The 22,894-nt window shown below is 43.8% G+C and overlaps 1 protein-coding gene across 4 annotated transcripts in view; it reads right to left on the bottom strand.

The window, feature by feature from the left end:
• OSBPL2 (oxysterol binding protein like 2) overlaps window positions 1–12,352 on the bottom strand; it is a 33,936-nt gene extending 21,584 nt beyond the window's left edge. Inside the window, exons 1-3 of one of the 4 annotated variants that reach the window (XM_058850670.1) lie at window positions 12,299–12,352; window positions 10,946–11,034; window positions 874–1,038 (exon numbers count right to left, since the gene is read on the bottom strand). In XM_058850670.1, the coding sequence (XP_058706653.1) occupies window positions 874–910 (37 nt within the window). In that variant the 5' untranslated portion in view covers window positions 911–1,038; window positions 10,946–11,034; window positions 12,299–12,352. Of the gene's footprint in view, window positions 1–873; window positions 1,039–3,434; window positions 3,631–10,945; window positions 11,035–11,996; window positions 12,218–12,298 lie in introns of those variants that run through there. The other 3 variants (XM_058850671.1, XM_058850673.1, XM_058850672.1) reach the window with 3 other exon arrangements.
• Window positions 12,353–22,894: the final 10,542 nt, after the last annotated feature.

The following is a 22,894-nucleotide window of genomic DNA, read 5'->3' as shown; positions in this document are numbered from 1 at the left end:
TTACTCCTCACATGAATTTCCAACCACCCATGTCTAAGTCTACCTTACCCACTTCTATCTACCAGGCTATTTCCATTCCTTTCACACTCACCATTATTCTCTTTCCTTTCCTGAGATTTTACATTAACCACTGTACACTCAGTACTTCTCCTTTCACCTCTGCTACAGGATTTCTCAAGAGACATTTAAGTGGAAATCTTTACAATTGTTTGAGATCTTTAAGAGGATTTCCTTTTTCTTTATTAAAATACTTCAGGCATTTTATTTCACCACTAAAGCTATCTAAAGCTCTTATAAATAACTACTCATCCTTATTAGTTGAAAGCAAAGTATTATTTGATACACTGCTCAAGTGTGAAGTGATTCATGTTTGCTTTTTTAGAAAAAATAGGACTGCAAAGACTTTTGGCTCCCTATCTTGAAAACATATTTTTACAGCAATTTGTTTCTGACTTGAAAAACATTTTCTGCTTCAATTCTTTAGGATAAGTTTTCCATTAAAATAAAAAAAAGAATACAATAACAATAAAAACAACCCACAGGAAATATTTCACCTTTCAAAGGATCTGCTTCTCAAGCTGCTATTAAATTGATTTTCACAGAAAATGAAAGCAAGACCTGGCCACTAAAGGACTGTTATAGTGATGAAATAATAACTGGCATTAAGATTTAACAAAAAAACCCCTCATTTCCAAGCCTGAACACGAGCTACAATTTTCTTTTTCTACTTTTCAGAAGACAGCACTATAAGTTTTACCAACACAAGTTTACTTTTGATTTATTATTAACAGCTATATATTACCAGCCCCTTACCACACACACAATGCAATTTATAGGGGTTTTCTTCCCCTTGGCACTGCGCCCATCACTCACCCGTAACGGCATCATAAAACTCTTCTTCACTGTTCATCCTTCAGTGTGAATTCTCTGTGCAGCCAGTGCAGCTCTCTCTAATGCATCGTTGAATTTGATTTAGAGATTAAGTATCTGTGTGCTGTCAGGGTCTTCTTTTGCAAATACCCAGCTGCTTTAGATGATCTATTTGACAAGACAGGGAAACAGAATTAGCAGCTTCTCCTGTGTATGAACACTCACACTTGACAAACACTAATTTTCCTGTTTCTTCACACGGCAAAAGATGGCTTTTTGCATTCATAAATAAACAGCTTTCTTTGATACCACAGTAATTTTGAAGACAACTACAACCTGCCACAAGAACAGCTGATTTACTGTGCCACACTTCTCTCTGTTTAAACACTTCATACACATTATTGTAAAATGTATCTTATTTACAGCAAGTTAAATTTCAGGCAAATACAGCTAGAAGGAGCGGAGAACTGACAGATGAAAAAGCCAGCTGGCAAACCAAAAATTCTCCTTAGCAAGAGGATAAGCTTTACTGCATCTTTAACCAAGAAATCTGGGAACAAGAACCTTGGTATCTCAAAGTCTGACCACTGCATGAAAATATTTGGTCTGACTCTACATCATGCAATCAGTGACCCTGAGAGAAGTTTTGTCAGGCTACTGCTATGCACTCTTGAAGAGACAGCCAAAGATTTCTCCCTCTAGAAGGAATGTAAAGAACCAACTTTTCCTCAGTAGAACCACACACTCTGCAAATAACTTACAGATTTATGCATCATTCCAGCTCTACTTTACGGATAGATTAAATTAGATTTTTTCCAGATGGTTGGCAATGGCATATTGCAAATATTTTTACCTCACCCAATTTTAGTTTAAGGAGAAGAATGAGAAAATTTCGTTTTCACTCTCATAAATGTTCACCAGGTTCCAACAACGAGCCAAGTACACAGCAATAAATGACAGCATGGCAATGCTATCGATATCTCCTCCAAAACAACCTCAATCTGTCAGTCTCAATTTTTTCTGATCCTGAAGATTCCACTGTTTTGTGACAGTAGTTTCTCCAGAGTAATTATAACTTGCACAATTCCATTCCAATTAAGAGTAACAAAGCCAGAAGTGCACTCTGCTCCTAGAAGAAGAGTTTACTATGTTTGAAGCCAATTCCTTATTTTTCTCTGCAAGAAACCAGACTGTGTTTCAAGTCTTTTTCCCCTCACTGCCCAGAACAAAAGTTGTTTGAATGTCTCACGTACATACAGTTCTTCTAACTGTCCTTTCAGAGGGAGGAGCTAAACCAGCCCATTATGGGACTCATCTAAGTTAATTAATTTAGTGTTTGCCTTGAAGCATTTTATGTCTTTCAAGGATATCAGTTTGTCACTTTTCCCTTGGGAACCTCCCATCTCCTTGCTACTATAGGATTGTATATCAATCTCTGCATCAGCAATATCATATTTACAAGTCCTCACTCTCCAAATATCTTTGAAGATGCAAACATTTATGCTTTCAATTGTCTGCAAGCATTGCATCCTTCTAGCAAAACAGCTGCCAGTATTTCCAGAAGGAAACTTATATATATATACAAGACACAGCTCTCATGATCAGGACTACAATGACATTATTTTTTCCATGTTTTCTTGCATCTTCCCTTTTCCTGTTTGGTCTTGTATAGAAGGCACTATAAAATAAAAATTATTACTTACAAAACTGTCAAATATCATTAAGAGCCTGAGAATAAATAAGGTCATACAGATGAATGCCAGTTTCTCCTCTCCCCTCTCGTGCACAATAATAATTGCATTACAAAAGGCCTTGTGAAGTGGAGCTACATCCCACAGCGTGCAGTTTCACTGCAGAGACAATGCAGCTCTCTTATAAAAACACTCACCAAGAACAAATGAAGAGACCAGAATCAGAAACAAATGAAAAGCAGAGTTATGTTATGCTCTCCTGACATCTCACACCACACCTGAAACCCACTGCTATTTGAAAGTTCAATCATATGCCTGTAAGTTATATACAAAATATTCACTGAAATCACTTTAAATAATTACAGCCACAAATTTTCCTAAGGTGTTAGGAACATTTTAAAAAGGAAAAAAAATAATATATTTTGCTGAGTTACACTAGGAATAACTTCTCACTTGTATCACTTCTTTTACATTCTGTTCTTTTATACAGCAGAGATTAACATGAATTTACATGCAGCTGAACACGCAGTGATAACAGCATTCAGCTTTCATGAGCCAAAAAGCTGGGATTAAATCCTGTTCTCTTACTAAGAGCAACAGCAAAAGTTACTTTCAACAAGGCTGAAATACCAGGAGACAAAAACATCCTGGTGGCTTCGTATTCAGTATCTGTAATCTATATTTCCTCCTCCATTCCCTGATGTTCCCAGAAGAATTCACCTGCACACCAAGTGTGGTTAGCAGCTTTTATCAAAATTGCCATTGAAAGAAGGGTGCAACACTCCTGTGTCAGACAGATCTTCGAGAGTTCAGGACCAGCTGCTGTCCTGGAAAAATCTTTCATAAAGCATAAACATCCTGTCATGGTCTCACCTTTCAGTCCTGGAGTGCAGAAGAAACACAAAGTCTGTTTGGACATTCCTGCCTTCCAGAACCACAGGAGAGGGAACAAACAGAAAGGGCTGCTCCTAAACACCAGACAGGTCCCAAAGGAGCTCAGGAGCAAACTCCCCTCTCCCAGTGACCCCTTGATGCAGAGGGTAACAAACTGTTCACCCCACACCCAGCCCCAGCCAGGGCCCCATGGCCAAGGAAGAACAATGGTAGGGGCTCTGTCGATCAGCTGGTTGTGAATAATGTCACACCAAGTGATCTGTCAGGCAGAGCTGAACCTGTCACTCAGCACTGACACGTCCCAGGTGATTTGGCTGCCACTGCTCTGCTTTCCAAAGCTCTGTGCAGGCCAGTGTCCCCTACAAGGTCACAGTCCCCAGCAGAAGAACATACACGAATTCTCTTCCAGAAATACACCAGTCTCAGACTCTGCACAATTCCTATTTTAAACCATTTCCTCCCACTTGAACTTCTTTTTAAAACCAGGACAACAAAAGCACAAGACTTTGCAAATCACTTTATAAACTGCCTAATTTGCTCCACGCATTTTGTGACGTGCATGTGAGCATCTCTCTGAGAGGAGATGCACATTCCACCTTCAGGGCTGCTCTCCAAAACCAGCGTGTGGGAATCCACTGCCTTTATCTTGGTAAATTAGTAATCCCTCAAATTTGTCACTTCGTAGGCTTGTTCCTTCTAAAATTTCACTGCTCAGGAGAAAAATAACAAAAACAACCAACTTATTTCAACCATGATCCTGGGATCCAAGGAACTTCTATAGCAATTAAAAAACCCCAAATACTTGTACCCCTGTAAGAGTTTAAATCTCTAACTACCCTAAATTAATTCGACTAGTTCCTCCATCCTAACTTGTTCTTCTAGGTTAATCCTCAACAAAGACCCAGCTGGATAACCAAAAGTTACTCCTCCTTAAAGAAACATTTACATGTCTATAGAAAGACCAGCATTCACAATGAGCAGCTCACTGGGCTGGAATGTGGCTCAGCAAGCTCAGGTTTGAAGCTGGCCAGGCATAGCTGCAGTGCCTTTTTCCTCCAGACCTCAAGCTGAAATTTCTCATCATGCAGCAACTCTGGAAAGCCTTCCTGACATCACCCTTCTAAATTAAAAATCCTAATTTTTTTTTTTTCTTTGAAAGCACATGTTTCAGCTGTACATGATGTATAAAACACTTGGTCCTATTCATTACATAGATGAATCTACTTGTGAAATCCAGGAGCATTTAAGTAAAACCAAGTACAGAATCAATAAGCAGTCATTAAAATAGCCACAGAGGCTCACCAGCAGGAGCAGGTAGGGTTTTAGGAGTTCAATAACCTGGAATTAAGACTGCAACCAAAGAATTCATGAACTAGCACATTCATCAGCTTTTTCACATGCCTAACAAGGTTTTGTTGGGTGTGCACTTCCATGGCAAATTTTAAAATCATTTAAGTTTTTTAATGTAAAAAGAAAAAAACTGCAAGAAATTAAGAAAAAGGAAGAAGGAAAAAAAAGTCACTTGGGACCTTCCTCATGAAAAAACATTTTCATCACTTCGATACAACAAGGACAAGGGGGAATGTGAATTTTCAAACTGACAGAGGGCAGGTTCACATTATATATTTAAATGAAATTGTTCCCTGTGAGGGAGTGAGGCCCTGGCACAGGTGCCCAGAGAAGCTGTGGCTGCTCCTGGATCCCTGGAAGTGCCCAAGGCAGGGCTGGATGGGGCTTGGAGCAACCTGGGATAGTGGAATGTGTCCCTGCCCATGGCAGGGGGTGGAATGGGATGAGTTTTAAGGGCCCTTCCAGCCCAAACCATTCTGTAATTCTGTGACATCCTGAATGTACCTGCTGTCCAGAAAGAGATTCCCAAAGAGCTAACAGAAAATCAAACATCCACATCCTTCATAATAACACCAAAAATAAGAAATGGAGGAAAAAAGAACATAAAATCCTCCAGTCTACAACATAACTGGTGAAATAAGAGGCAACCCCATCATCTCTTGAGTTGCCAGCTGAAATAAAACATAGCTGTAGTACTTCTAAGAGATAGAAATAAATAACTTGAACTAGAAGATAAATATTCATGTGTGTTTAATTCATACACATCTCCTGAAAACATCAAACTGCAGTGTTTCATCTCTGAATGAAAGCTTCAGCAAGGATGAATCTTAATTGACTCACGAAATTAGGTTACCAGCAACACTGGATCTAAAACATCTACAAAAATTAGCCAAGAAGCAAATTTAATTGGCAATTTAGATTAACTGTTACGCACTCAAAATCTCTTCAGCCAGAGAACAGCCACACAGACTGCAGAATCCAGGAGAGGATTTTCTTTACCAAGTCAGATTTGTTTCTTACTCCAAAGTTTGAATATAACACCATCTGCCAGATGTCTTGGCAAGATAAAGCTCCCTCTGCAACCACAGCAAGAGAAGGACAACTTCCTTCTCAAATCTGTTAAATAAAGTGCAGGGAGGCTGAGTGAAGAGGACCAGCTGAACACTCAGCCCACTGTCACTTTTCCATTTCTTTGGAGATTGCAGCTGTCCCTACCACAGGCTTTTATGTAGTTGGGAGTCATTAAATGGCCTGGGGACAGTTCAGTGCCAGCACTTGTAACAATGATGACAACAAACTGAACATCTGAAAGGTTAGCTCTGAACAAATGAGCTGAGCGATTTATGGCAGGCAGAACCATGTGCTGTTCTCTCAGAAATACCAATTTTTGATGATGCTTCACAGGAATTAAGAGAAAACTGAAAAGCCAGACTACAAGTCTGGCTTTCAAAGGAGTAAAGGTCACAAAATTTCACAGTTCTGCATCAGAACAAATGACAGTAATTGTCCCACACACTAATCACTGTCCCAGCCCAAAGCTCCAGTGCTGCTACCAGAAACATTATTTATTTAACATAAAAATTGTAAAGATTAATCTGGACAGAAAACATCCTCCCAGAATAGCACTCAATTATCTATGAAATCACTGGCTATTCCCCACTTCAGCCAAAAATTCTGTTCTACAGCCAAAGATAGTGGCTTGCAGAACTTCCTTCAAATCTAAAAAACAGACAAGGAAACTTGATTCCAGCAGATTAATATTTTTTAATGCACAACACTTCATTGAAATTCATACAGAATTCTGTAAATGTTCTCCTTTCTTAACACTACCTCAGTATCTGAGACATTTTTCCACCTGAGAAGATCTGGTACAGCATTTGTCAGACTCTGTAACCTTCCCTTGGAAACTATTTCACGGCCCATGACTGTAAAAAACGACAAAATTCTGTTCTGCACACCTCTCCATGCACGATGCATAATGCTAGGTTTGATCAGGAGTGATAAATCAGCTCACTTCTAGCCACATTGTTCAAAAAAATAAATCACTCAATACTGTATTGTAAAACTCGTTATTTCTTAGTTGTTTCCTGAGGATCTGTTTTATCTTGCTTGTAAGAGAGAAGGTGGGAAGTAATCAATAACTCCAAGCACAGTGGCTCTGGACAAAAGTGCAGTAGAAATATAATTAAGCATTTGGGAACACATCTCTGAAGATAAAATTAAGGATGCTTGGGTATTTCTCATCATAATGCAACCACCCCTGCAAATTTATCACTGAAGCTTATGAACATGAAGACAGTTACAGCACAAAACATCACTGGAGAAAACCCCTAGAACAGCAAAAATAGTTATATGTTTGAGTTCATAGATCTTCCTCCTCAAAGGCAGCTTTGTCTCTGTGGACTCATTCTCTGCAGACAGATGCAGGTTTACATCTGCACAAAGTACTTTGCAAATAATTTTCACAGAGACTCTTAGACAATTATGGTAGCAATTATATTGCAAATAAAGCAGGAGGATGACAGTGACTAAACCACTGCAAAGCCCTACAGTATAAGAAACTGTATTTTTATGCCTACACACAGATTCCCCAGCATGAGCTCCTGTACACAGCTAACAGACTATTTGTGAGGGGGGTTTTAAGATGATACCACAAATTTGCAAAAGCTTCAGGAAGTCAGGGTTTATTCTATGACTGAATATCCTTTAGAGCTGCATTTATAGTAAATACCTACTGGATTCCAATATAAGGTTGCTACTCCATTTGCTGTTGTCAAGACATTAAAAAAATAAAAACAAAATTAACTTTGACTCAAGACAGGACAAATATCTCCATTTAGAGCCCAGTTTTAATAAAGAATCCACCCAGCTATCTGCTCAGTAACATTAATCCTCTTGGGTAACAAAACGTGCACAGCACTTTGTTTAAAGCAACACGAGAGCATGTAAACAAAGTTATTTACACCTCTGAAGATGGGCAGCATTTTTGTTCCACTATTAAACAACCACTCAACAGCTTCATTGTTCTAGTGCAAAACCTAGAAAGAACCCATGCATGGGGCAGTTCTGCTCTCCTGGAAAAATTCTCTTTTCAGTCAGCACATGCTGTTGAAGGGCCCCTTATGAACAGGCTGGTGAGAGAATTCCTCTGCAGCATTAACACACACAAGTTTCATCACTGAGAGCTACTAAAGGGATTCTCATCCTCACTTGATTGCCCTGACACGTTGTAGAGAGCAGAGGAGCTGGTTAGTGAGTTAGTGAGCTGAATGAGAGTGATATGAACCACAGACACCTCAGAATTCACACACTTTACCACCTTCAACCTCCACTGCCTGTCAGTACCACTAGAATCAAAACACAGTGAGATTTACTAACAGATTCTTCTGGGAGCCCTAAAATAATTTACTCAGAAGTGTAAAAATAACGTCAGTGAAAATATAATGAAGTTATTTATTCAGTCATAAAACACATTTCTTGACAAATACCCTAAGCATGCAAACTTTGCAATACCCCAGAGGTTGACAGCATCCCAAGAGCCTTCATCTCATCCAAAACTGACCAGCACAGCAAAGGAACTGGACTGGAGCAGGAACACCACAGACCAATTTGGTCTAACACCAAGCACAGCCATTACGTGGCCAACAGAGCAAAGACAGTTTGAATTTGGGACTATAAAACCAAGAGGGCCAAGTCTAAAAGGTCCAGCTCTGTTTCTGCAGCTGCAGGGACAATTCACCTTTTGTGCACCCTCCCTCTTACCAGATGGATAAACAAACCCATGAGGACAACACTCTGCAGCCTCTGCATTTTCTGAATGGAGAGCTGCTGCAATCCACTACAAACCTGTCTCATTAAATTATGTGCATAATAAAATATACTGAATTAATCTAAATGATCTGTCTAGACCAGCAAATGAATTTCCAATTGTAATTGTATTTAAGGAAAGAAAAAAAAAAAAAAAATCAAGTTTAAGTAAACTGTCTATTCTTGTAACTTATTGATCCTGAAAATTAAGACATTATCCTTGTGCACTGAATCAACAATACATTTTTAAAGAGTATAACTGAAAGTTATGGTAAGCCACATTTGACATATTCTAATTGCTTGTTGCTCTCCTGTAATTTGCTTTTACTAGCCTTTAAGGATACAAAGTAAATAATTACATCATCATACATTTGCACAGTAATTATTAAGATGCAAGGATTAAGACAATGAATTCTTGAATTCCAAGTTCTGTGCTAGTCTATTCCATAAAATAATAAAACCCATTAAAGATCTGCTATAAAGCATAACTTCTATTTTTTTTTTGCAACAGGAAAAACATCAAAGTCCCCTATTTCCAAAGAGGCAGACACAGAGTGACCAACTTGTTCCTTGCTCTCACTTTCCAATTTATTCAGCTTGGAGAAGACACCCATGTGATCAGCTACGTATCTGCAAGCTCAGCAACAGCAGTAAAGTTCTTGAGCACTCCATATTCAACACATTTTAGTTACTTCACAAAGAAGAGACTAAACACTAAGCATTTTACAACATCATACCCGTGTCAAACACAGACATTTCCAAGAGGCAGGTGACAAAACTGATGCTGAGTGAAGGACTAGAAAAATGGCACCTTGTAAACAGAAGGCCTAGATATGAACAGCATGATGTAACATAGCATTTGTTCAAGGACAAGCTACTTCAAATACCAAAGCTAATAAATTATCTGCTTAAAAATTCAGCATACTTGCAGGCTAATCTTGCTTTCAAACAACAGCAAAAAAAAAATAAAAAAATCATCTGACTGGCACTACAAACAGTGATTTAAAAATATAGCCTTATCAAAGCAAAAAAAGCCTGATTGGGATGTCTTCCAGCCAATACTAAGATAACAGAAAGCAAAGCTTTCCACCTTTGTTCTAGGTCAGCATATGTGAAGTTCACACAGTAGAATTCACAAGAAGAAAGACTGAAAGAAATACCAGTTGAAACAGGTCATAAGACCTGCCAGCAAGTACATATCATGGAAAACAGTAACAGTATTAAAAGTGACTTAAAGAAAGCATCCAAAAGTAGAAACAATCTTCTGTGATCAATTACCAAAAGGTGTCAGCAAACAAATAACTAATAACCATGCTGCTTTTCAATATTTCATCAACTGAAACCTTTATCCCATCTAGTCTTTAACTTTCCTGTAGGAACAGGGTTTGTCGTGTAATCACTATTTTCTATCTCAAACTTTTGCCTTCTGTTTCTAAGATTATTTTGGCATGGCTGAAGAGCCAGTTCTGGAAGAAAAATGCCGTATTTTTTCCTGGACAGCAGACATCTCAGCATTTCCTTTTGAGGACTTCCTGAAGTTACAAATTCATCATGAGGTGCTGTTGATTCAGGAAAGAAACAATAAGAATCACTGCTGATTCTATCCCAAACTGCCCTCAGCTTTCTATCACATGGTCAAACATATGTATGGCTCAACCACTGTTTTAAGAAGAAGCTGTGTTTACTGTAACTGAAAACCCAAGGGGTTACTTAGGGGGAAAATCAGCGCTCGGAATTTCTTGCTTCCATGCTAGTTTAGCCAGTTCTCCTACTCCCATCCCACAGCACAGCTTCATATTTGGAAGTGACCCAAGTCACTGCTTCCAGAAATTGCCCTGAGGTTTTAGAAGTCCCTGAGCATGCTAGTGTAAAGTTTGTTCAGAAGATAACACATGTGGTTGCCCCCAGATGGTAACATGATCATGGATTTATAGAAGGTTAAGTTGGAATGATCAAATTTATTTTCCCTTGCATGCAAAGTTTTAGAAAAGTAATCACTATGGGAAGACTGGGGTAAATCAACACTGCAGATCCGTGCTTCCTTTTTACTTTTCCTGGAATCTCAATGAAGGCTATGCAATTTAGCTGAGAAAATTCACAGTAAATGGAAGAAGTATCTGCTTACACTCAACATGCTTTGGCAGATACTTCTGAGAGGAAACACAAGGTTATGGCACACATAAAAGCCAGGAGGTGATTTTGAAACTACATTTGAAATTCTGGCCTGCAAGTGCTGCACAGTAACAAACTGCTTCCAAAAGGAATCCTGAATCCAAACATACAGAGAACACAAACATGATCGATAACCAAATTAAATAAATGGCATCTTATACCTTTACTACCATGCAGAAGTTCTGGTGGCATGTTAATTAAAAAAAAGCCTTTTTTCCTGCTATTTTTCTCATCTTGCTTGTCTCCTTCTCTGTAAGAGAAACATCGAGTAGGTAACTGAAAAACAAAATTAAAAAAAAAGCCAACCCCAAATAAACCCCAACTGCTCGCTGTGCTTCAGCTGTGACCTAAAAGGCCCCTCGAGGCTCCTGAAACCGAGCCCAGCACAATCCTATAGGGAGCCGGGTGTCGCAGACTCCTTAGCTTCACTACCCAGCTGCAAAAGCGATCGGAGAAACACGGCAAAATTAGAAAAACGCTGGTGCTGACGGAGCTGCACTGACCCGCACCCTCTGCACAGCAGCGTCCTTCAGCCCCCGCTCCCTGCCCGGCCCGGAGAGCGCAGAGCACGGGGGGGAACGGGCAGGGCTCGGCCTGGATGGCACCGGGCACCGGGCACGGCTCAGCACCGGGCACGGCTCTGCACCGGGCACGGCTCAGCACCGGGCAGAATCACAGCACCGGGCACGGCTCAGCACCGGGCAGAATCACAGCACCGGGCAGAATCACAGCACCGGGCACGGCTCTGTACCGGGCACGGCTCAGCACCGGGCAGAATCACAGCACCGGGCAGAATCACAGCACCGGGCAGAATCACAGCACCGGGCACGGCTCTGTACCGGGCACGGCTCAGCACCGGGCACGGCTCAGCACCGGGCACGGCTCTGTACCGGGCACGGCTCTGTACCGGGCAGGATCACAGCACCGGGCACGGCTCAGCACCGGGCACGGCTCTGTACCGGGCAGGATCACAGCACCGGGCACGGCTCAGCACCGGGCACGGCTCAGCACCGGGCACGGCTCAGCACCGGGCAGGATCACAGCACCGGGCAGGATCACAGCACCGGGCACGGCTCAGCACCGGGCACGGCTCAGCACCGGGCACGGCTCTGCACCGGGCAGAATCACAGCACCGAGCAGGATTTACAGCACCGAGCAGGATTTACAGCACCGAGCAGGATCACAGCACCCAGCACGGGCTCAGCACCTCACCCCGACGCTGCCGACGCTGCAGCTCGGGCCTGCGGCCCGCAGTGCCCCGAGACACCCGGGCAGGTCAAGGCACCCTCGGCCGCAGGGACGGGAGAGAAGCGCTGGGGCAGCCGCTCCCCCGCCCGCCCCCGCCGCGCTGACAGCGCGGCCCGCTGAGGACGGACCCCCGAGCCGAGCCCGAACGGGGCTGTGGCGGCGCTGGGGCCGGCGAGGGGAGCGGAGAGCCCGAGGGGAGCGGAGAGCCCGAGGGAACGGAGCGGGGAGCGGAGCGCGGCGGCCCCGGGCCCGGCCCGCGGCGTTACCTGCACCGGCTCCAGCGACGGCACCGCGGACACCGAGGCGGAAGTGCGGCCCTGGCTGTCGTGGATTGACAGGCACCTCCGCCAATCGCAGAGCGCGGCCGCGCCCCGCCGTTGCCAAAGCGACGAATCAGCTCCCCCGTTCTCCGCTGGGAGGCGGGGCGAATGCTAATGAGGCGCCGAAGCTGACCGCCCCGGGCCGCGCCACCGCTGGGGAGACCGCTGGCCAATGGCGCGGGGGATATGCAGATGAGGGCGTGGCTATGCAAATGAGGCGGTACCGGCAGCCCCCGGGGCGCCGAGCGGCTTCACCGAGCGCGTTCGCAGAGGTTTTTGGGGTTCCCCCCGCACGGATGAACACCTTGTGGCTCCTCTCACCTGTGCGGTTTGTGGGACCCTTGAGACAGCAGCTGATTTCAGAGTGAAGCTTGGCTCGCTGCAAGCTCAGTAAAAAGATATGTCATTCTGAAGGAGAGGTGGAAGGGAGTGTTTCTTCTGCTTTTTCAGTTTCCTGGTGGTCTGTCAGGGTGGGGGTCTTCAGCTGCATATTTACTTGTAGATAGATGAGGGCTAATATGAAATCAAGCAGATTTGTGGTTATATAACTTACAGGCCAGCACCCCTGTGATTATGAATTCCTTCATCCCGTTGACATCCTCCATGCCCTGTCGCTTGGAGCAGCTCAGTGGACACCTCAAAACCCCAGAGAAATGGTCCACAAAGCCATGTATGAGTATGAAATGGTAGGCAGTAAAGGAGGGAGATGAGACACAAATACTTATCCTCAAAATTACCTTTTACCATTGATTCAGCTCTCAGTGCAAAGCAGATACAAGGATGAGCAGATTAATTCTGCAGCACAGACTCATTCATCAGAGTTGGATACAGATGTTCTTTAACAAGGGAATGGCTGCAAGGGCAGTGGGGAAAATCATCACAAAATCTGAACCACTCCTTTGCTGCAGAGTTGCCTCCTGCCATCCCCAAATACTTTTGCTGGCACACTGTTCATTCTGGAGTATTACTCACCCCTAAACGGGCTGACAGCTCCTGGCCAGCAGCCACATGCTGACAGTGTACGAGACAAGAATTAACACTGATAATGCTCCTTGCTCTGGCACAAGTGTAAGCATTTAATGAAACCTCCACGGGGAATTTCTCACACGTGTTGGGATTGAGGAGTGTTTCAGGGTGGGGACAGCTGCCTCCAAGGATGTCTGTTGGTCCTTCTCAATCCAGGCTTGCCATAACCACATGTTGTTTCACCCCTTCATTTACCCAAAGTTCTTGGACTCATCTTTAGGGGGCACAAATCTTTGGCACTAAAGGATAATTTGCATCACTCCAAATATGTTTATAAGGATTTCCTGATTTGCCCAGAAATATATTTTTTTCCCCGTAAGCTCCAATTCAGCTACCCCTCTTGGATTGCTCAGCATTATAAGTCTCAACATGAAGCACAGAAATATTTCTGCTGCAGCTTTTAAGCAAAGTTCCACAAACAGAAAGTAATCAGAAATTTATTATTTTCTGACAGTGCAGGCCTTTGTCATGACTAAGCAGCTGATCTGGAAGAGTTCTCCAAAAGGACCATGGCAAATCCACTGATTAGATGACCAAGATATACTGAATTTTTGTAGCTTTTTCTGGTCTTAATTGAAGGCATGAGCATCCTTCTCCAGGCCAGTTTGTAAGCATTTCAGTTAGATTTCCATGTTTAGCAAAAATGAGGATAATTGACAATTTCTTCCTTTGTTAAATATTCAGGGCTATTCTCTAGCAATTTTACACCATAAAACCCCAAAACTGGACAGGGAGAAGAATTTAACTCTGTATTTGTCTCCCTTCTGCATTGACAATGAGGGAAGAGAGCTTTACCTTCTAAAGGAGATGTTATGGAAATTTTCCCTTGTTGGCAAAGTTTTGCAATGTTAAAGTAATTAAACAGGGGGTTTACAGTGGAAAGTATTGGGAAACCGTCTCAGGCATAGGCGAAACCATCAGCTCCACCTATAACAAACCCAACTGCTTCCCTCCTGTGGAGAAACAAAATCCACTTAGAAAACTGATTGCAGCAAGCCTTGTCACTGCAGCAGACTTGGGAAACCTAAATGGTGATACAAGGGCAGAAAATGGAAAACCAAAAACATCTAGAGATGTTGATGTAGACAAATTGCAAGGAAATGTGGCACGTTGCAGCAGAAATAGTGATTGTCAGCAGTCAATCCATCGCCCATAGTGCATAGGCAGAAACAAAGGCCTCTTCCCTCCTCCTCCGGATCACCCAGGAGCCAGAGCAGTCACTCAGTCCCAACATGTTTGGGCAAGTTGTCCAGCCCTGCCATGGGAAGCTCTTTTTAGTCCGTGACTCTTTGCCAGGGAGTTTCAAAACCAAACCCATTTGTTTAGTGAAGGCTCCAGCATCTCCAGCTCGGTGCTGCATGTCCCTGCTCCCGGCCGGAATTCCCAGCCCCCCTGTGCCTCCACAGCCTTTCAGAGCCACAGCAGTGTCCCTACAGCTCTGTGCCAAATGTCCTTGGAAACGCTCCCGGCGCTCCTCTCACCAACCCCTTCACCTTACAAGAGTGAGGGGCTTGTCCACACTTGAAAGATTTTTTGGATTAAGGGACAGTGTGAATTGAAAGCAGAATGGGAATCCCAAAAATATCTCTGGGGAAAAAAGGCACTGAGTTTTCAGAGCAGTTGATGAAACAGTTTTCAAGGTCTCTCTCTTCCTGCATCGCCATATGAGTGAGCCAGATACTGCTCCGCAAAATGGGAAATTCTAAATCTTCCAGGATCCAAATAATAAAGGTTTTCTCCTGCAGTCTACCTCATTTTAAAAGAGGGGAATTTTGACTTCTATTACTGCCAATAGAACTCAAAATTCCCCTCTTTTAAAATGTGTTTTGTGCTGCTGGCACTGAAAAAGGGAAGATAGCGTGAAAGAGCTACAGTCACAGAAATTTATTTAATATAAGAAAATATTTAAAAAGCACACATTGATAGTGGTGATAAGGCTGTAATGAAAAACGTGGTAATGCTGAAACCACATGAATTTTAACCAGTACCTTGAAGAAAAGCAATTCAAGAGAAAAAGGAATCTGTAAATAATGAGGAACATGGCAAAAGCTGAATAAGTAGAAATAGCCAGTCTGTTAAAAGGCTGAATAAGCATGTTCTTTGTAATGGCATGGAAAGGAAAAGACACAACAGCCTGTATCCTCCGCTTCAGTGATAATTTCCCTGGGAGCTGCACCCATTCAGCTGAGGGCAATTCAGGGGCTGAACCGCTTCCATTCAATATAAAATAAAGTTTCAAGAATCTCTGTGGTCAAAGTTGTGAGAGCTTAAAAACCTGAAAGTGCGAGGGGCTTTCTGCAAGAAGCCAGAAAGTTTATTAAAAACATGTTTTCTCACAACGTCTAGACACAATCACAGAATCACAGGATTGTAAAGGTTGGAAAGGACCTTTAAGATCATCAAATCCAACTGTCACCACCATGTTCAGCATTAAAACATATAAAACACAACAGTGCCATATCCACAGGTTTTTGGAATGTGTGATGTACCCCTCTGCTAAACCCTGAATTCTTCTAGTTCCAGGTATGACTTCTGGTGATGGAAAATCCTATTCCTGGAGCTGAGTAGAAATGAGCAGGAGCATGTGCTCAGCATAAAAAATATTTGGGCCAAAGTAGCTCACTTTCACACATCATCTTCCCTGGGTTGGAAGTCCATGAGGTTTTTGCATATTCATGGCAGGGAAGATGGGGATGGATCAGACTTAACTCACAACTTCAATCCTTCACACACCTGTACAGGATTTGGGGAGCTCACAAGGGGGTTACTGTGGAACCTGACTTTTAGGAACCCCCTCCCACTAAGGGCTGGTACATGTGAGCTTCAGCCTGATTCCAAGAACAGATCTGAAGAAACTTTATTTTACTTTCTTTTTATTTTGGCTGTGCACCACTGCTGCGAGTTGATCTGTCTTCAGTCAGTGATGCTTTACATACTAAGAGATGTTTCTTGGTCAAACGTAGCCACAGAAACATCTTATTTAGAATTAATTCCCACATCTGGGTTTAGCTATGTGTACAGCAGCGAGGTGAGTGACCCCTGGACTCTTGGGACCACATTTCCCTCTATGATGTCAGTAGATCAATTCAGCAGCTCGTGTGAGGCTTCTTTCTGGAAACTCAAGTCAATAGAAGTTAATTATACTTATTGATGCAAGGTCAGAATTGACGTGGGAGTAAAATTTAACCTGTCTGAGTGCTTCCTTGGTAACTTCCCTCTGTCACCAGGATCTCACTCAGGGAAGCAGCTGAGCAGGGTGGGTGTGCACGAGGCAGAGAGAAGGAAACTCCTCACAGACAACAGTGGAAGGGATATTTCCTTCTGGATATTCCCTGTGCCAGGTCAGACAGATTTCTACTGCCCAGGTTAGATGTTACTGGTGTTGGCTAATTTAATTTCATTATTCACTAAATTCAATACTGTTGTTTCAGCAGCACAGGCTTCCCCTGAGGCAGCACCAGTTCCCCCTCCATTTTGACAGCTTTGTGGATGAGGGGACAGCAAAGAACTGTTCTCTGTGGCATGCACATGTATTTCCCAAGTGTTCCTGATGGCATATCTGCACTGTGCCCCCCTGGCAGAGGTCACAGCACAAAGACAGCTGCCCTGACACCCAGGATGCCACCTTCTCACGATGCAGCAGAGAGCTCAGGCAGCCACTGACCCCAGGAATGGGTCAGGACAGTTCAGCCCTGCAGTTTTGCAAAAAAAATCCCTGGATTTTAACCCTGTGACTTGTGACAACCAGCGACACTTACAAAAAGAAAAAAATGAAAATAGGGAAAAAAGAAAAAAAACCCACACTGTGTAAAGCAGTCTGTCAGCTGTGTTTACTGATATAGATTGTTTTAGCATGTCATTTTCTCTTAGTAAAATTAGCACCTTTGATCCAGCAAATATTTATATGCACATATTACTTGCTAGAATTGTCTCCTGTACTTTATAACAAAGTCCTGTCCACTTGTCCCTAGGCAACCACTAGAACAAACTAATTAGTAATTACAAATTCACACATATGCATCAAAACAAGATCCAGGTTAATTTTACAGTGCCACTGTATTTTCTGTGCTTAAAAATTAGCATCTCAACTTTCCCAAAATAAATTATGCTAATGTACAGGCTGGTTTTAAAAAGGTCTCATCATGAAATTCCACCCCGAAAAGAAAGGTAATGAAGTAAATAAGATATTTGAGCATGAACAAAAAGGAAAAATCAGATCCTGTCCCAGATCCTGTCCCAGATGGAGTTGGGAAGCTTGGCTCTGGATCTGAAGGCTGCTACACAAGAAATCCCCGACAGGCAGACAAACTAATGTGCCTCCCTCATCAGCTTCTGTGTCAGCTACAGCTGACTCTATTTACTTTTAGCCCAGAGAAGGAGCTGGGAGCAGAAGGAAAAGAAGAGAAACCTTCATTGATATTCACAATGCCATCTTACATGATCAGCATTATTTTTGTCCAAGGAAGCTCTTTCAGAAAATGGGAGAAAACAAGTGATGAGGTGGAAGAACGGCCATCAGAGGGAAAGAAAGGACTCTGTTGTGGAGGAAGGAGTTTGTTTTATTTTGTATTAAAGTACCATGAATCATTTTGGTTTCTGTTTGTATACTGGGTATCAGAAGAGTGAGGTGGATTCAGTCTGAAAAAAATCCACTTTTTTACCGTAACAAAGCTAAATGTCAAATTAGATACCTCTAACAACGAAGGCGGGTTGGTGGAAATTGCAGCTCACCCTGATGGCGAAAATCCCCACTTGTCCCCATTTCCATGGAAAATAAACGATGTCCTGAAGCCAGAGCAGGGGTGGAAATCCAGGCACTGGGGGTTGGCAGGAGAGCTGCTGCCCGTGTGTGCCTGCCTGGGCTGGCCACGCCAGCGTTTCCCAAACTCCACATTCCCGGCCATCCGGCCCCACGGCAGCAGGAAGGAGCCCTGCCAGCTGGCTCCCTGCTAAGGCTTCCAGCAACGAGGGGCCATTCTTCCTGCAGCACTGCCCAGGGTTCACATTTCCATGGGTTCTTGTCTCCAGGGATGGGAACCTGGAAGGGGGAGAAGCCGCTTTACCTGCGCGCGGCCGCTCTGGATGCAAAGCACAATGGTGTTTTTCCAGCCTTGCCATTCTGGAGGGGATTTTGCAAGTCCTCTCTCCCTGTTTACACTGAGTGAGGGTTTCTCCCTGGCTGACAGAGCTCAATTTTGGCTCCAAGCATGGCATTTACACTGCTGGGAATAATGTCCAAGAAGGCACGACGGACAGGAAACTTCTAATTGACCACGATGTGATTCACTGGGAGGGTCACGCTCTCTGAGTTAAAACAGCATCAATAAAAAAAAGAAATCACTGAAACCCCCAGGCTGTCTGGCAATCAAGTGCCCCAGGGGCCTTGACCTGCTGTTGTGGGATGGCCAGGGCTGTTTGCTGCAGGTGCAGCTGGGCTGGAGCTGCTGCAGCCCCTCACATGCAGCTCAAGCAGGGTCCAGCAATGGCTCTCCAGATGCAGCCACTGCTTCTTGGGAAGTGGATTTGCACAGGAAAAACAGCCCTTCTGTGGGAGCATGGAGGCAGAAGGAGTAAAGACTGAGGCAGGAAGGAGTGGGGTGAGGAAGGAGCCAATGAGCCTCATGTTTCCTCAAATTAGTCATAGAATCATAGGATTTCCTCAGATTAGTCATAGAATTATAGGATAGTTTGGGTTAGAAGTTTTGGTCCATTCCTTCAAGTAGACCAGGTTGCTCAAAGTCCTGTCCCACCTCACCTTGAACACTTCCAGGGACGGGACATCCATCACATCCATCACTTCTCTGGACAATTTGTTCTGGTATTATACCAGGCTCATTGTCATTTTTTTCCTTAATATCTACACTGAATCAATCTCTTTTTTTTAGTTCAAAGCATCACCCATCCTTGGCAGTGCTCAGATCACCCTGGGAGTTCTTCTAACCTGGAGAGAGATGAGTCTGGAGCAGCCCTATGCCAAGAGAGGAGACACAAGTGAACCTTTCAGCCAGAGTAAACTTTATGCAGGTTTTATTAGGAAAAAAGCATTATCTGTTCACAAGAGCAGCCTTGTGAGGCTGCACATGCTCTCACTGCCTCAGGCAAACAGAAGTGGAAGGACTTTTTCCTATCTTTTGTGTGTGCAGCCACTATTTAATGTAAATGTACTTACCAGAAATTGAATAACTCCCACACCAGTAATTTTATACCCATCCAACATTTAAATTATGAATGCAATAATCTGCAGCACCACGACTCATAAGGCAAGGCTAGAATTCCCGAGGCAAGAAAAGTCTATTTTTAGAACTTTGCAGTTGAGATTTTTACTAGATGTAGAAATTTGCTCCCTTCTGCTGCCTCAGGGGTTAATTTGCATGCAAACTTTCAGGGTTTTGTTTTTCTGTCGTTTAGGAGGTAAAACCTGAAACCAGCAAAATAAACAAGCTGCTTTCGGGGGAAGGAGTGTGAGAAGAAATCCCCATGCCCGGGTGAGGGATTGCCTAACAGGGTTACTCTGAGGCAGAGAAGTGATGAAATTGGTTGTTCCTCTGAGAGCATCCCCTGGCTGGGCTGTTCCCTGCCTCAGGAGTGCTGTGTGTTCCCCCTGAGCAGGGACTCTGCTGGAATCATTCCATCTTTAGTCCGGGTAGCTGGCAGCAGTTTCACAGAAGATGCTCCTGACTCATATTTGCAAATGTCATTTAAAATCTTGGGGTTTTTTCTTCACTATGTTTCTTAAGGGTTTGGTTTTTTAATCTATTTCAGGGACTTGGTGTTTTACTTGTTGCTTTTCTTCTCTGTGTGGTACCAAGGAGAGACCAAAGCAGTGCAAATCTCTTGTTTCTCTCTGTGTGTGGCAATAGCAGAAAACAAATGAGAACAAAGGACCAGATGAACCCCAATAATCAGAAGTTCCTTTCTGCTGGGCCCCACGAGGGATGTGTGTCATGCATCATGGAGAGCATGGAGGCAGCTCTGGTTCAGGCTGAGCAGCTCAGGGTTTCATCACTTCTTGTGTCACATAAAGGCATTTATCAGCAGGGCTTATAATAGCTGGTGGATGAGATGTTGTTCTCCTTCCAAATCAGGACTGTAGAGTAATGTTGTCCATGCCAAGCTCCAGCTGGAATTACAGCCTGGTGAGAAATCCCAGCCCTGGCACTCTCCTTCCTTGACAAATCACCCCAATGCCATTTCTTAATCAGAGGCTGCCAAAATGGGAGCTCTAACACCACCTTGCCTGCCCAAACCCAGCTGAGTGGCTGCTTGGTGGCAAGAGTTAAACAGTTATTTGTCTCTAAATATCATCTGTGGACCATGTACAGAAAAAGATGTTAAATCTCTGTCTTCCAATACCCTGTGAAAGGCCCTAGCAGAGTAGGTGGACATTAATTTCCTCTCCTCTGCAAAGTAATGCACTGCTTTCCCCGATGTCATCAGGCTTTGGTTGTGCTTGAGGGAAAAAATATTAAAAAAAAAAAAAAAAAAAAGAAAAATATTGTGGCAAATGGAGATGCAATTCTTTTTAAACATTGTCTTTTTGAGAGGTAACAGCAACAAAAATTACATGAAGATGAAAGAGAAAGGAGGTTGTGCTCAAGGATAACTCAAAAATAATATGGGACAGTTGCTGAGCAACTCTCCAATGCAAAGTATTGCTATTTTCTGGTCCCTTCCCCCATCTGCACAAGAGAGATGGTGTCTAGTTACTGGTCAAAGAAAAAGTCTGTGTGATTGCCTGGGTACAATTAGATCTAAGGTCTTTGCAAACAGCTCCTATCAATCAGCCTTGAGCCATTGATCTTACATCTAAAGCACTTATTGAGAAATAAATTATGTTTTTTTAATCTAATCCACTATTAAGGATTCCTTTCTTCCTTTTTGAGGCTGGGTAAATAAAATTCTTCCATCAGAACTTGCTTAATAATTATGCTGGACACACAGCGGACCAAATCCTGAGGGTGAAGCAAAGCGAGGACTCAGAAGCAAAAGGCTGATTTCTTTTTCTCTGGTCTTTTCTTTTTTTGTTGGAAGAGCTATTCTTTAAGCAGGCATTGCAGAGTGCTAAATGCATTCCAATAACCAGGGTATTGTCTGTTATCTGCCTCAAGCTGAGAAGCACATGTGCCACAGGGCCCGAGCACTTTACCTTTCTCCTCCCACAGTGGGTCCGTCCTTGTCCTGCTTTTGTGCAGCTGCTGGCACTTGGTTCCAGATGCAAAAGTGTTTTTTTCCTCCAGGAATGGATTGTCAGTATCCAGCATCAAGACTGGACTGAGACCATCAGATGGAGGGGCAGATGCTGTGACAGCTCCATAGCAGGGCTGGGACACAGCTCAGGTGATGCCGTCCCTCACTCAGAGATATTGAGATCTCTGATAACCATGGAAATATATTATGTCATCTCATTTTATCACAGAAGGGAATAAATTCCTCAGCTCCACCCCAGCCTGCAGAAATGGGGGGATCCTGCTTTTCCATCTCCCTGTCCAGCAGGGCAGGATGGAGATGTGACAACCTCACATTGTGCTCCCCACTGGGAAGGGTCCCCGTGAGCACCCCGGGAGTGGGGTCAGCCACAGGGTCAGGGGCCACAGAGCCCCTGCTCCACTCCTCTTCCCAGGGGATGGACCTGAGGCAAAACAGATGCTTGACCCACAGCAACATCAGTGTGACAAGGCTTGCCCTGCTATTTCCCAGTGTGTTTTTTTTTTTTTTTTTAATACCCCTTTGAAAGCAGTGCAGCCAGCTCAGCTCTGCCTCTTGGATGCTGGCAGGCTGCCACCCTTTAATTAAGCCTGCTGTTATGTCTAATGCTGGTGGCAGCATTTCAGGGCACCAGCACAGAGGCTGTGGGAGTGGGAGCAGGAGATGAGGTGGCTGCAGAGCTGTGTGGTGACTCGGATGTTCGGGCTAACATGCCAAAGTAAAAGTGTTGATTTTATTCTCCTCACTGGTCAGATCAGCTTGTGAGCACAGATCCAGCCAGGCCACAGAAAAACTCCTTTTCCTGCAGGGAAGAGGGCACCTAAGAGCAGAGACCATTGGTTTGAAACCTCACCCCTCACTTCATGGCACCAAAGCACTGCCGGAGACTCTCTGAAATCGCCTGGTACCTGGATGTGTGCACAGAGCCAGCTCAGCAGGCTCAGCACTCCACTCACCTTCAGCCTGTGCACAGGGACCACAGCTGGGAGAATGGACCTGAGCTGAGCTTCCAGCCCAGCTGACAGGAGCAGGGATGGAGACAGGGACAGCTTTAGCATCTCTCCCTGTGCTGGAGACCAGACTGCAGGGAAAGTCTGGGCAGTTTTCCCTCCACTTCTGGCTGGTCCACATAGAGCAGCTCAAATTCATGTGGTCCTCTGTCAAGTGCATCAACAAAGTGAGCTGTGGCCAAGTACATTTCACTGCTACACAGCCTCTTTGCTTCAAGTCATGACTTGATTTCAGTGCATTCTTCAGCCTCAGTCCTCCTCACACAACTCCCAAGAGCACAACTCTGTTCCTTCCTCTCCT

Source organism: Poecile atricapillus, chromosome 15 (assembly GCF_030490865.1).
Source record: "Poecile atricapillus isolate bPoeAtr1 chromosome 15, bPoeAtr1.hap1, whole genome shotgun sequence".
NCBI lineage: Eukaryota > Metazoa > Chordata > Aves > Passeriformes > Paridae > Poecile > Poecile atricapillus.
This window is presented reverse-complemented; position numbering and strand designations above follow the sequence as displayed.